The sequence below is a fragment of the Scyliorhinus torazame genome, chromosome 10, assembly GCF_047496885.1.
Source record: "Scyliorhinus torazame isolate Kashiwa2021f chromosome 10, sScyTor2.1, whole genome shotgun sequence".
Taxonomy (NCBI): Eukaryota; Metazoa; Chordata; class Chondrichthyes; order Carcharhiniformes; family Scyliorhinidae; genus Scyliorhinus; species Scyliorhinus torazame.
Genome location: NC_092716.1, coordinates 225,733,626 through 225,748,885, shown reverse-complemented (window position 1 = coordinate 225,748,885; position 15,260 = coordinate 225,733,626). Strand labels below are relative to the sequence as shown.

Sequence of the window (15,260 nt, the reverse complement as noted above, 5' to 3'; positions counted from 1 at the left end):
GGATTAATTTTATTTAACACTCTTTGGGAACCATACAAAAAGCTAGTTACAGCGAAGGGTACACATACTAAATATGGAACAATTCAATAATCTATTTACTTTAGAACAATTAATAAAAGAAAATTCCATGAGATACATTTGCAATACTGATCTTCCAGGGCATAGAAGACAATGAGGAAAAGGGGACAGGTCGCTTGTAAGAAGAAAAGTCAAAATATAAGTTTTTCTTCTTTACAGAGAAACAATACAGAATCAATGGCTTCATCCATTTAAAAAATGTTATTGGAAAATATATATTGATATCTTTATATTGAATTCTGCAGGATCCCTTGGGTACCCATTGTCATATGTTTTCACTGTATAATCTTTGGAGCATTAAAAATATTATCAGTTTATGCTACTTAAAATAAAAATTAAGAAATTAATTCTAAATAGCTTCTGGAAGAACCTGGGTTCCACAATGTGCAGTAAACCAATTCACATTATATTGTAAAATCAATCAGCTAGTCATTTAAAATACAGGATGATCTGTAATTCTCTAAGTTTGCAGCAAATGTTAGTAGTTTATGCAAAACCAATACAAACTAAATTAAACCATAGAAACATATCACAGTAATACAAACATTTGGCATGTAATAAGCTAAGTGTGAATGCTATATTGAGCTAACAGCAAAGTCAAAATCATCATGAAAAGTCAGATATGCTTTTGACATTCTATGCAAAACAGATTTAAATCTGTTTGCAATTACGTCCACTGGTGTCTCACAGTCAGCTTTAGTTATCTTTCAACATTTTTTCCATAGCTCCATAAAAAGCAATTTTTATGCTTTTCAACAAGTCAGTATGGAGTACACAGATTGTCCTACCAATTCTGAGAAACGTGTTCTCTTCCATCTATATAGTGACTGTTCCTTCTAATTTCTGTTGTTAGTTAGTTGTAGCGTTGGCAGGTACTATGATGGCGAACAGGAGAAGTGTATTTTATGTCCTGCTGGCACATATCAGGATGAAGAAGGACAGCTTTCGTGCGAGCCCTGCCCAAACTCTGAGAACCAAGTGAACCAAAGGTCAACTGGTGCACGTAATGTTTCAGAATGTGGAGGTGAGACATTTTGACATTAATACAAATGGAATAGCGATGTAATTCTCCAATTAAAATGCTGGAAATGCAATCACTTAATTTCTGAATGGCAACAACTGTAAAGTAATAGGACTCGAGGCTAATTACAAGAGTTTTATAAAGCACAATTAGACACTGAGTCACATAAGGTGGTATCAGGGACGATGGCCAAAAGCTTGGTGAAGGAGATATGTCTTTAATGAAAGAGAAATGGAGAGGTGGAGCGGTTTAGAAAGAGAATTGCTGAGCAACTGAAGTCATGGCAGCCATTAAAATTGCTCAAGTGGCTAGATTGCGAATACCCAAGGGTTGTGGAGTTGGAAGAGGCTACAGAGAAAATGAAAATTGCTTATTGTCACAAGTAGGCTTCAAATGAAGTTACTGTGAAAAGCCCCTAGTCGCCACATTCCGGCGCCTGTTCGAGGAGGCTGTTACGGGAATTGAACCGTGCTGCTGGCCTGCCTTGGTCTGCTTTCAAAGCCAACGATTTAGCCCTGTGCTAAACAGCCTCTACAGGGATAGGGAATTACTGGTCTATGGAAGGATTTAAAAAGATGGATGAGAATTTAAAAGTGAGGCATTGCTTGATTGGGAGCTAATGTATAGATCAGTGAACACAGGAGTGAAACAGATGAACAGGACTTGGTGCGAGTAAGGACATAGAAGCAGAGTTTTGGATGACCACAAATTTATGGAGAGTTGAATATGGGAGGCCATCTAAAGTCCCTTGGAATAATTAAGTCTAGAGATAATCAAGGCATGAACGAGGATTACAACAGCAGATGAGGTGAGGAAGGAGTGGGTGTTGGTTGATGCTACAGAGGTAGAAATAGAGACTTGGGTTCAATTCCGGCCTTGGATGACTGTCTGTGTGGCGTTTGCACATTCTCCCCCTGTCTGCGTGGGTTTCCTCCGGGTGCTCCGCTTTCCTCCCACGGTCCAGAGATGTGCTGGTTAGGTGGATTGGCCATGCTAAATTGCCCCTTAGAGTCCAGGGATATACAAATTAGGTTATGGGATTACAGGGATAGGGCACTCGTAAATGGGCAGACTGCTCATTCGAAGGGTCGGTGCAGACTCGACAGGCCAAATAGCCTCCTTCTGCATTGTAGTGATTCAATGAATATGATATCAAAGTTCTGAATAGTCAGACATAGTCTAAGACAGGTGCCAGGGAGAGCGATGGAGTTAGTAACTGATGCACGATCAGTGACCACTAAAACGAGGTTGTCGTACAACTGAAGGCTTTAATAAGTTAGATGTTTCCCCCAGCAGCTCAGGTACAGAATGAGAGCTGCTGGGACGGCACGGGTGCTTATACCCCGCCTATCAGGTCGGAGTTATTATGCACTCTAGCCAATGGTAAGCATATAGGTTCTACCAATGGTACTTCAGCCTCTCAGGTACCGTAATACCTATAATACCACATTCACCCCCTGTTAAAAAAAAGTTCGGCGGGGGTGGTGGCCAGCAATTATAAAACATAACAACATGATATAATTAGTTATGGAGGTACTGTAATACCTCCGTACAGTGTTTAGTAACTATTTACAAGTCTGATAGCTATGTACATTCGGTGTTTTATATTTACAGATTACAGTTAAAATGAAGCAATCAGTCGATCGAGGGCCCAGGTCGTCCTCTGTGATCGTCGGAGCTTCGGTGGTGACTCCGGTGGAGGCTCGGGCGTCTCTGACTCCGGGAGCGTGGCTTCGATCTCCATGGCAGCTTCGTCACCCCTAGATGGCGCTGGTGGGGAAAACGGCTGACCTGGGAAGGGAGCGCCTGCGGGGGGGTGTCGGTGGGTGGGGGGCCCTAGGCAGGGGCGGCGGAAGAACCGATCCTCCTGTAAGGTGGTGCGGTAGAGGGGAGGGTGGGACTGGTGGCTGGAATGTATGTGGAGTTCTGGCGGGCGCCAGGTCCCGTAGGGAGACCACATCTTGTCGGCCGTCGGGGTATGCCACGTAGGCGTACTGGGGGTTCGCATGGAGCAGATGGACCCTCTTGACAAACGGGTCCGACTTGTGCGCCCGCACGTGTTATCGGAGCAGGATGGGTCCGGGTGCTGCCAGCCAGGTTGGGAGCGAGGTCCCAGAGGAGGACTTCCTGGGGAAGTCAAGGAGACGTTCGTGAGGTGTCTGGTGGTTGTACAAAGTAGTGACCGGATGGAGTGGAGGGCATCCAGGAGGACTTCTTGCCAGCGGGAGACTGGGAGGTTCCTGGACCGTAGGGCCAGTAGGACGGTCTTCCAGACCGTTCCGTTCTTCCTCTCTACCTGTGTGGTAGTATCAGGTATTGCGGTACCCAAGAGGCTGTAGACCATTGGGTAAGCCTGGCAGCTTGCCATTGGATGTTGATATGTGGCTCCGCCCTGACAGGCGGCGTATAAGAACAGATGCCGTCCCAGCAGCCCTCATTCTGTACCGAAGCTGTTGGGGAACAGATCTAGTCCTTTAAAGCCTTCAGTTATGAAATCACTTCGTCTTGAGTGTAATTGATCGTGCATCAATTTAATAGACTAGACTTAAGCTGGAAGGATGGATCTCCGATTCAAACCGGAGTGCCTACAACTCAGCCCCCACGCGGAGAACTCGGCTGCAATATTTAAACACTGGATGGCGTGCTTTAAAGGCTATCTCGAGACGGCCGGAGGCACCCCCTCAGAAGGACAGAAAATGCACCTCCTGCGCTCAAGGGTCAGCCCTGGGATCTACACCCTTATCGAGGAGGCGGAGGACTTTGATGCCGCGATCGAACTGTTAAAAGGATATTATATCCGCCCTGTAAATCAGGTCTACACACGTCACCTGCTTGCAACTAGACGGCAAAGCCCCGGGGAATCGTTGGAGGATTTCTACCGGGCGCTACTGGTGCTGGGCCGAAACTGTGGCTGCCCCCAAGTTTCGGGGAGCGAGCACCTGGAACTTTTAATCAGGGATGCCTTCGTAGCAGGTATGAGCTCCTCCGAGATCGGCCAAAGACTCCTAGAAAAGGACACCCTGGGACTTAGAGAGGCACGGGCCCTGGCAGGGTCCATGGACGTAGCCTCCCAAAACACGCAGTCCTATGCGCCAGACCGCGCGGCGGCCCCCTCGGCTGCGTGGCAGCGGCAGCCCCACAGACCTTTCCCCTGACCACGCAGGCCTGCGCTGCGAGACAGCACGCTAACGCCGCCGGCCCCGCTGTTTCTTCTGCAGGCAGGCGAATCATCCTCACCCGCGCTTCCCGGCCTGCACCGCCACCTGCAAAGGGTGCAGCAAGAAGGGCTACCTTGTGGGGTCTGCCGCCAGGCCCGCGCCGTGGCCGCGGTCTCCAGCGACTCCGGACCGCCGCGGCAACCCCCCCTTCAGGCCCCGACCGGCCAGCGCTCACCGCCACCCCTCTATCCTAGGGCCACGTGCAACCCACGGGCGTGGCCATCTTGCCCCCCGGACATCCCGCCGCCATCTTGTCCACCCCCGGCCACCATGTGCGACCCATGGGAGACGCCATCTTGGATGGGGCCCCAGGCCCCCAGCACGGCCGACTACACGCTGCCCAATCAGAACTCGCATCTGCTTCATCTGGCCTCGGTGACACTGGACCAAAGTCGACCTCGGACACTCGCAACAGCAACAATGACGGTCTTCAGCAACGGCCAGGAGACGTCTTGCCTGATTGACTCTGGGAGCACGGAAAGCTTTGTTCACCCTGACACGGTAAGGCGCTGTTTACTTGTTACCCACCCTGTAAACCAAAGGATCTCCCTGGCCTCCGGGTCACACTCTGCCTAGCGAACCTCACTGTCCAAGTCAGGAGATTCAACAATTTCCGCCTTTATGTCCTGCCGCACCTCTGCGCGGCTACACTCCTGGGGTTGGACTTCCAATGTAACTTGCAAAGCCTGACCTTTAAATTCGGTGGCCCTATACCCCCCCTTACTGTCTGCGGCCTCGCAACCCTTAAGGTCGATCACCTTCCCTGTTTGCGAACCTCACCCCGGATTGCAAACCCATCGCCACCAGTAGCAGATGGTACAGTGCCCAGGACCGGACCTTCATCAGGTCAGAGGTCCAAAGGCTGCTGAGGGAAGGGGTCATCGAAGCGAGCAACAGTCCCTGGAGAGCTCAAGGAGTGGTGGTAAAGACCGGGAAGAAACATAGGATGGTCATTGACCATCAACAGGTTTACGCAGCTGGACGCATACCCTCTTCCCCGTATAGCCGACCTGGTAAACAGGATCGCGCAATACAAGGTCTTCTCCACGGTGGATCTCAAGTCTGCCTACCATCAGCTACCCCTCCGTAATAGTGACCGCAAGTACATTGCCTTCGAAGCAGATGGGCAGCTCTATCAATTTTTAAGAGTTCCCTTTGGTGTCACTAATGGGGTCTTGGTCTTCCAGTGAGAGATGGACCGAATGGTCGACCGCTACGGCTTACGCGCAACGTTCCCGTATCTGGATAACGTCACCATCTGTGGCCATGACCAGCAGGACCATGACACCAACCTCCGCAAATTTCTCCAGACCGCGAAAATCTTTAACTTAACGTACAATAAGGTTAAAAGCGTATTTAGCACCCACCGTCTAGCCATTCTAGGCTACGTAATGCGAAATGGAGTTAGAGGCCCCGACCCTGAGCGCATGCGCTCCCTTATGGAGTTCCCCCTCCCTCACTGCCCCAAGGCCCTGAAGCGCTGTCCTGACCCCCTCGATGGAGTAGGGCAGGTTGCGGGTCTTGACGAAATGGAAAAAGCGAGTGACCCTCGGGTGGCAGAGGTCCTCGTGGAGGGCTCGGAGGCGGTCCACTTGTGCGGTGGCACATGTGCCACGGGACAGGGCGTCAGGAGGCTCATTTAGCTTCTCGGGATGATACAAGATATCGTAGTTGTAGGTGGAGAGTTTGATCATCCACCTCAAGATCTTGTCGTTTTTTATCTTGCCCCGCTGTGCATTATCGAACATGAAAGCAACCGATCGTTGGTCAGTGAGGCGAGTGAATCTCCTGCCGGCCAGGTAATGCCTCCAATGTCGCACAGCTTCTACTATGGCCTGGGCCTCCTTTTCTACTGAGGAGTGGCGGATTTCTGAAGCATGGAGGGTACAAGAGTAGAAGGCCATGGGTCTGCCCGCTTGGTTCAGGGTTGCCGCCTGAGCTACGTCAGACGCGTCGCTTTCGACCTGGAAGGGGAGGGACTCGTCGATGGCGCAGTGATTGACATGTACACAACTGCACATAACGGGTGTTAGAATGTGTATCATGCAGGATTTGAATGTTAAAGTCTTGAAAGTGTATGAGATTTAAGGTTTATGATTCTTGCTTGCATCTCCTGAGGAATGGATAAAAGAGTACTTGTGAAATAGACAATCTTTGTTTGGATCAACCATTCCTTGCCACATTCCTTTAAGCCTGCCATTTTCTTATGCATCTGTTCCCAAGTTGAGGGTAATATACGTGATGTATGGGTGCGATTCAGTGACCCCAATGAGCCCGGCACGGATCCGGGTGCAAAGGGTGAATCGCACAAGAGCCCTAAATCGGGCTCCACCCCAGACGTGAGTCACCCAAGTCTAAGGAGAGATCCAGATCTGCATATTTAAATGAGCATAACCGCTCATTTAAATACCTGGATGCCGGATTCACCTGGCGTGGGGACAACCGCTGCGCCTGCGAGACCTCGCCAGGGCACCATTTAGTACTGGTTCACACAAACGTGGACTCGGCGTAACGGCATTTCGGAGTTTTCCCGCAGGCCATTGGAGACCCCCAATGGTGGTCAATGGTGGTCAGGGACGGTGCCATCTACAAGGCACAAGTCAGGAGTATGATGCAATATTCTCCACTTGTCTGGATAGGTGCAACTCCAACAGCACTCAAGAAGATCGGCACCATCCAGGTCAAAGCAACCTGCTTGATTGACACTCCATCCACCACTTTCAACATCCTCTCCCTCCGCCACCGGTGGCCAGTGGAAGCTGTGTGTACTATCTGTAAAATGCACTGCAGCACCCCACCAAGGCTCCTTCAACAGCACCTTCCAAACCCTTGATCTCTACTATCTAGGACAAGGCAAGCAGATTCATGGGAACATCACCACCCCGACGTTCCCCTCCTCTATGCGACACACTACCCTGACTTGAAAATTCACCGCTCCTTCACTGCTGTTGGTTCAAACTCCTGGACCTTTGTCCTAACAGCACTGTGAGTTTATCTACACCACATGGACTGCAGCTGTTCAAGAAGACAGCTCACCACCACCTCTCTCGGGCAATTATAGATGGGCAACAAAAATGCTGTCTTGCCAGCGCCACCCACGAAAGAAGGAAAAAAAGACAGCAAGTGTTTGGAGGAGTCTCCGGATGAAAGCAGAACAAGACATAGTGATGGTTTGGAGGAGTCCTGGGGCTGAAAGCAGAGAGAGAGAGATACAGCAAGAGTTTGGAGGAGACTAGGGGCTTAAAGCAGAGAGACACAGCAAGAATTTGGAGGAGACTAGGGGCTTAAAGCGGAGGAAGACTCAGCGAGAGCCTGGAAGAGACTTGGGACTGAAAGCGGAGCGAGACACAGCGAGAGCTTGGAGGAGACATGGCGTTGGAAACCGAGCAAGACACAGTGAGTGTTAGAAGGAGACTTAGAGCTGATAGCAGAGTGCGATGCAGTGAATGTTTGGAGGAGAGTCGGGACTGAAAGCGGAGCGAGAAGTGGTACGGGTAACTAATAAATAAGGATATGGCAGGTCTGCCTCAACCTTCAGAATGCCCATCCTGTGCTATGTGGGAATGCCAGGATGTTTCCCCTATCCTGGATAACTAGTTGTACAGGAAGGTTCATCATTTGCAGAAGCTTGTGCTCTGGGTTTTGGAGCTTGAACAGCAGCTAGTATCACTGCCGAACATCAGTGAGACTGAGAGCTATGTGGATAGCACATGGATGTGATAACCCCAAATCTTAAGAGTATGCAGGAAGAGAGGGAAGGGGTGACCACCAGACAGTCAAAAAGCAATCGGTAGTGAAGGGGCCACCTGAGTGCATCCCACTCTCCGACTATTATTCAGTTCCGAATACTGATGAGCGTGATGGTTCATCCAGGGAGTGCAGCCAGAGCCACATCAATGGCACCATGGGTGACCCAGCTGCACAACGGGTAAAGGGAAGTATGGAAGCACATTAGTGATAAGTGATTCAATAGTATGGGGACAGATTAGCGTTGCTGCGGCCATAGATGTGACTGCAGGATGGTAAGTTGCCTCCCTGGTGACAAGGTCAAGATTGTCATTGAGCGACTGCAGAGCACCTTGAGGAGGCAGGGTGAACAGCCAGCAGTCATTGTCCACATCAGGACCTACAACACAGACAGAGTGATATGGTCCTAATGTCATAATTTAGGGAGCTAGGTAGAAAATGAACAAGCAGGACCTCAATGGCCATAATCTCCAGATTACTCCCAGTGTAATTTGCAAGTGAGTACAGAAATTGGAAAATAAGACAGATGAATATATGACTGGAAAGATGGTGCAGGAGGGAGATTCTTAGGACAATGGGACTGGTTCTGGAGGCGGTGGGAACTGGGCAGGCTGGACGTCCAGGTCTCACCTCCTCCAGAGGGTTGGACGTGAACAGAACTATGACAGAATTCCTTGCAGGCCATTTTGCTGATGCTATTGCAGAGGTTTCAAATTTTCATAGCAGGGGTGTGGGAACCAGTAGATAATACTGGAGTGGAATACCAAGGTATACATAATACTAGTAAAGATAGCAAGCACTAGAGTAGAAAACAGTAAGTTAATAGGTGGAGTCAGAGTAAAAGAGGAAGTAACAGAGTTTAAATCAAGGTTATTGTGCATGTATGAGAGGGCACGGAGTGTGGTAAATACTGCCCAGACCGATGGCACAAAGTAGAACAAAATCCCTTTAAACATCATATTCCAACCGAGAGCTATATATTCCCCATAACAACCCTAGTACAAAGAACAACGCCCCTGTAACATTCAGCTCCCCAACCACATCCAACATATGAAACAATCATCCCACCCAAGAACAAAGAAATACAAACATGTATGTACAAGGAACCCCAACAACTCTCCACACCCACTTGCCCCCCTGCAACAACCAAAAACCTCACAAGAACACAATCAACTTGAACCGAGCCCATGTTTTTTACGAAGGCATCCGCATCCTCCGGCATATCTAAAAAATAGTCTTTTGTCTCAAAAGTCACTGTGAGCTGAGTCGGGTACCCCACCCAAACGGAACTCCACTCTTATACAGGGCAACTTTGGCCTTGTTAAACGCCTCCCACTTCCTTGCCGGCTCTGGTCCAATGTCATGGTAAAGCCTGATGGCGTGGCCTTCCCATTTATAGTCCCTATGCTCTTTAGCCCATTTCAGGACCCGTTCCATCTCAAAGCTGCAGAAACGTGCAATAACAATCCATGGTGGTTCGTTGGGACGGGGCTTCTGCTGGAGTGTCCGATCCAGCTCAGGAGGGAACGTGAATCCACCCTCCCCTAATATCTTCCCAAACATCTCAGAAAAGTATTCTGTGGGAGTTGCGTCTTTCATACCTTCCGGCAACCCATGATTCTGACATTCTGCCTCCTAGAGTGTTTCGCCAGATCATCTACCTACCATTGCTTTATTTTCACTGGCCATCAGGGAGATCTCAGCCTCCAGTGAGGAAATTTGGTCGCCGTGTTTTGAGAGAGCCGTCTCCACGCCCTTAATCGCCGCGCCATACGCTTTTACAGTTTCTGAGGTCTTTTCTAACTTCCACCGAATGGGAGCCATGACATCCTCTATCGACTTAGGAAGGTCCCTGGACCCAATCCTACATTGCTTCTCAAGTCCACCGCCAAGACGCCAGCAAGCATCTCGGCCCTTATTAGCATGGTCAGAGTCGCAGGAACCGAGAAGCCTCAGAATCTGGAGATAAATTTCTATCTACAATTTCCTTTGCCCTGGTCCTTTTTGGTATTTCCTTTATGTGGGCACCTTATCCTATCGATCAGATAGGATTTTAAGCAAATGTATTCCCTGAAACTGAGCAAAATGGACCAAAAATAAAGTACCCTGGCGGGAGCCACCTTGTGTGCAACGTCGCCTTACATGCTGACACCAGAAATTCCACCAGAAATTCCCATTAGATGGCATTTAATACTGACACCAGAGCACAGTTGATCTTTGATAGGTGAATAAATAGTATGGGGGAAATCACACAACCTTGCTTGACCATAGTTTGGATTTTGAAGGCATCTGTCTCAGGTCCCCGCTCAAGACAGCTGTAGTAATATCATCATGAAGCAATTGCTGGATCGTTACATTTCAAAGAATTCTAGCAAATTAGTCAAACATGATTTACCCTTCATAAAACCATACTGTCTCTGATGGATTGCGTTTTGACTTTCCAAATGTCCTGATATTAATAATGGATTCTAACAATTTCCCAACAACAGATGTTACGCTAACTGATCTGTAATTTCCTACACTGTGCCTTCCTTTTTGAATAAGGGTGTTACATTAACATTTTTCCAATCGACTGGAACCTTTCCCGTGTCCAGGAAATTTTGGAATATAACCAATGGATCCACTGTCTCCGCTGCCACTTCCTTTAACATCCTAAGATGAATGCCATCAGGATCTGGGGCCTTTAATCCCAATAGTTTGTTCAGTACTGTTTCCCTATTGATGGTGATTTGTTCTAAGTTCCACCCTTTCTGTTACCTCTGAATTACTCGTTCCTATAGGGATGGAAGTAGTGTCCTCCACTGGTAAAACTGAGATAAAATATTGATTTAGCATCTCCGCCATTCTGTGTTCCCAACTATTAACTCTCTGGTTTCATCTTTCAAGGGACTAGTATTCACTTTAGCGACGCTCTTCCCTTTTATGTACTTACAGAAGTGTTTGCTATCCTTTTTGATATTTTGCACTAGCTTTCTTTCATAATTTATCGTAGCTCTTTTTATTACTTTTTTAGTAACCCTTTGTTTATGTTTGAACGTTTCCGAATCTTCCAGCCAGCCACTGGCCTTTGCAGCATGGTATTATTTAATTTTTGTATTGTCCTTAACCTCCCTGCTTAGCCATAGATGTTTTTTTTTACCCTTCTTACTGTCTTTCTTCCTCTCTGGAATATATTTTAGTTGTGAGAAATTGAGTATCTCCTTAAACAACTGCCATTACACATCAGCTGTCCTACGGTATAACCTTCCTGCCCACTCTACTCAGGCCAAATCTGTCCTCATTCCTGTGTAATTACCTTTGTTTAATTGCAGAACACTAGTGTGGCACTCCACTTTCTCACCCCCAAACTGAATTTTGAATTCTATCATACTATGGTCACTATTCCCTAGAAGATCCTTAACCAAGAGGTCATCAATTAATCCTTCCTCATGACACAATACCAAATCCAGAGTAGCCTACTCCCTAGTTGGCTCCACCACATATTGTACCAAGAAACAATCTCTAATACATTCAATGATCTCTCTCTCGAGGCTACACTTGCCAATTTGATTAATCCAGCCTATGTGCATATTAAAACTGCGGAACTACTGTTTGGGGACCTATAGATTATTCTTACCAGGGATTTCTTCCCTTTACTATTTACTATTTCTAACCAGATTGATTGCACGTCTTGATCTCCAGTGTGTATATCATTTCTCATTGCAGCATCGATCCCTTTCTTTGGCAGCAAAGCTACACCACCTCCTTTTCCTTTCAGTCTATCTTTCTGAAACACTTGGTAATTCAATTCCCAGGCCTGGACTCCTTGTAACCATGTCTCAGTAATTGCCACCAAATCATACCCTATAGTCTCTATTTGCGCCATTAATCTCATTAATTTTATTCCGAATGCTTTGTGCATTTAGATGCAAAGCTTTTAAATTTGTTCTATTGTCAAATTTCCCTACTCTTCTTTAATTCCTTGGGTGGGATTCTCCGACCCTCCCCGCCGAGTGGGAGTATCGCCGGGGGTTGGCGTGAATCCCGCCCCCGCCTTCCTCCTAATTCTCCCGCCACCCAAAACTTGCCCCGGCATGAGTCGCGCCGCCCGTCTTGGAGAATTGCGGGGTCCGCCGCGGCTCAATGGGCCCCGGGGCTGACCGAACTCCGGCCCGCGATGGACCGAAGTCCCGCCCGTTCTTTGCCAGTCCCGCTGGCGTAAATTAGAGTAGGACCCTTACCAGCGGGACCTGGCTGTGCGGGCGGGCTCCAGAGTTCCTGGGGGGTCGCAGGGGAATCTGGCCCCGGGAGGTGTCCCCACGGTGGCCTGGCCTGCGGCCGGGGCCCACCGATCCGCGGGCGGGCCTGTGCCATGGGGGCACTCTATTGTTCCACACCGGAGGCTGTGGTCTTCCGCCATTCCCGTTGCGGAAGCGAATCCCTCTGCGTATGCGTGGGGATGACGCCAACACGCTCTGGCGCTCCCGCGCATGCGCCAACTCACGCCGGCCAGCGGTGCTAACCACTCTGGGGCGGGCCTAGCCCCTGAAGGTGCGGAGGATTCTGCATCTTTGGGGCGACGCGAAGCCGGAGTGATTCACGCCACTCCGTCCCGCCGGGACCTCCCGCCCCGCCGGGTAGGGGAGAATCCCGCCCCTTGTTGCAAAAACAGAATCACCCATTCTGTCCTTCACCTTTATTTTCTCATAACGACCCACCACATCGCTAACCTGCACTCCTATCTCCTCCTTTAACTTTAGTTTTAGTTTTCAAATTTTCTGTGCAACTGAACCCCTCCCCCATTCAGTTTAAAGCTCTAATTATGCGATTCACCAGGACTCTGGTCCTAGCATTATTCAGATGAAGACTGTCCCATTGGAAGAGGTTCCTCCTTCCCCAGTCCTGGTGTCAATGTCCAATGAATTCAAATCCATTTCTGCAACACTAATCTTTGAGCCACACATTTATCAGGTGACTTCACAGCAGCAGCCTGGGGAGGGAGGAGGGGAGAGTATTTCTTCATTCAAAGAGGGAGCCATATAGCCCCAGAGATTAGCTCAGACGGGTTTCATCTCCTTCAAAAAATGTTTTAAGTTTTTGAAATGTTTCTTTGGACTACCTGATGTAGGCCTGAGGCCCACAGCCTTCCTCAGCAGTGGCCACCATTCCTGGTGGCACTGTTGACCCTCTGATTGGTCTGGCAGCTCTAGGAGATGGCCGTCCATTTTGCACTGAACAGCAGGTCTAGAGGCAGCTTATTTATGAGCTGCTACCTGTAAAATCAAGGAGAATGTCCCGCGGGCGAGCCGTGCATGCTGCCGGAACACATTTCTAGCTGTGCTTGGGACTCTAAACTTCTTTTTTTTTAATATAAATATTTTATTGAAAATTTTTGGTCAACCAACACAGTACATTGTGCATCCTTTACACAATATTATAACAACACAAATAACAATGACCTATTTTATAAACAAAAAATGAATAAATAATAAATAACAAAAATGAAAACTAACCCGAATTGGCAACTGCCTTATCACAAGTAACACTCTCCAAAAATATAATTTAACAGTCCAATATATAATTATCTGTCGCAACGACCTATACATATTATACAGTATATATTAACAACCCTGAGAGTCCTTCTGGTTCCTCCTCTCCCTCCCCCCCCCCGATCCTGGGCTGCTGCTGCTGCCTTCTTTTTTCCATTCCATCTATCTTTCTGCGAGGTATTCAACGAACGGTTGCCACCGCCTGGTGAACCCTTGAGCCGACCCCCTTAGAACGAACTTAATCCGCTCTAGCTTTATAAACCCTGCCATGTCATTTATTCAGGTCTCCACCCCCGGGGGCTTGGCTTCTTTCCACATTAACAATATCCTGCGCCGGGCTACTAGGGACGCAAAGGCCAAAACATCGGCCTCTCTCGCCTCCTGCACTCCCGGCTCTTGTGCAACCCCAAATATAGCCAACCCCCAGCTTGGTTCGACCCGGACCCCCACTACTTTTGAAAGCACCTTTGTCACCCCCATCCAAAACCCCTGTAGTGCCGGGCATGACCAAAACATATGGGTATGATTCGCTGGGCTTCTCGAGCACCTCGCACACCTATCCTCCACCCCACAAAATTTACTGAGCCGTGCTCCAGTCATATGCGCCCTGTGTAATACCTTAAACTGAATCAGGCTTAGCCTGGCACACGAGGACGACGAGTTTACCCTGCTTAGGGCATCTGCCCACAGCCCCTCCTCGATCTCCTCCCCCAGCTCTTCTTCCCATTTCCCTTTTAGTTCATCTACCATAGTCTCCCCTTCGTCCCTCATTTCCCTATATATATCTGACACCTTACCATCCCCCACCCATGTCTTTGAGATCACTCTGTCCTGCACCTCTTGTGTCGGGAGCTGCGGGAATTCCCTCACCTGTTGCCTCGCAAAAGCCCTCAGTTGCATATACCTGAATGCATTCCCTTGGGGCAACCCATATTTCTCAGTCAGCGCTCCCAGACTCGCGAACTTCCCATCCACAAACAGATCTTTCAGTTGCGTTATTCCTGCTCTTTGCCACATTCCATATCCCCCATCCATTCCCCCCGGGGCAAACCTATGGTTGTTTCTTATCGGGGACCCCCCCAAGGCTCCAGTCTTTCCCCTATGCCGTCTCCACTGTCCCCAAATCTTCAGTGTAGCCACCACCACCGGGCTTGTGGTGTAGTTCCTCGGTGAGAACGGCAATGGGGCTGTCACCATAGCCTGTAGGCTAGTCCCCCTACAGGACGCCCTCTCTAATCTCTTCCACGCCCCTCCCTCCTCCTCTCCCATCCACTTACTCACCATTGAAATATTAGCGGCCCAATAATACTCACTTAGGCTCGGTAGTGCCAGCCCCCCCCTATCCCTGCTACGCTGTAAGAATCCCTTCCTCACTCTCGGGGTCTTCCCGGCCCACACAAAACCCATGATGCTCTTTTCAATCCTTTTAAAAAAAGCCTTCGTGATCACCACCGGGAGGCACTGAAACACAAAGAGGAATCTCGGGAGGACCACCATCTTAACCGCCTGCACCCTCCCTGCCAGTGACAGGGATACCATATCCCATCTCTTGAAATCCTCCTCCATTTGTTCCACCAACCGCGTTAAATTTAACCTATGCAATGTGCCTCAATTCTTGGCTATCTGGATCCCCAGGTAACGAAAGTCCCTTGTTACCTTCCTCAACGG

General features: G+C 48.8%; 1 protein-coding gene across 12 annotated transcripts in view; it reads left to right on the top strand.

The window, feature by feature from the left end:
- scube2 (signal peptide, CUB domain, EGF-like 2) overlaps positions 1–15,260 on the top strand; it is a 239,031-nt gene that overhangs the window by 176,330 nt on the left and 47,441 nt on the right. For 11 of the 12 annotated variants that reach the window (XM_072466498.1, XM_072466495.1, XM_072466497.1 and 8 more), the window contains one exon: positions 932–1,102. The exons of the other annotated variant lie outside the window; for it this stretch is intronic. In XM_072466498.1, coding sequence (XP_072322599.1) covers positions 932–1,102 — 171 coding nt within the window. The remainder of the gene's footprint in view (positions 1–931; positions 1,103–15,260) is intronic. 12 annotated transcript variants of the gene reach the window in all.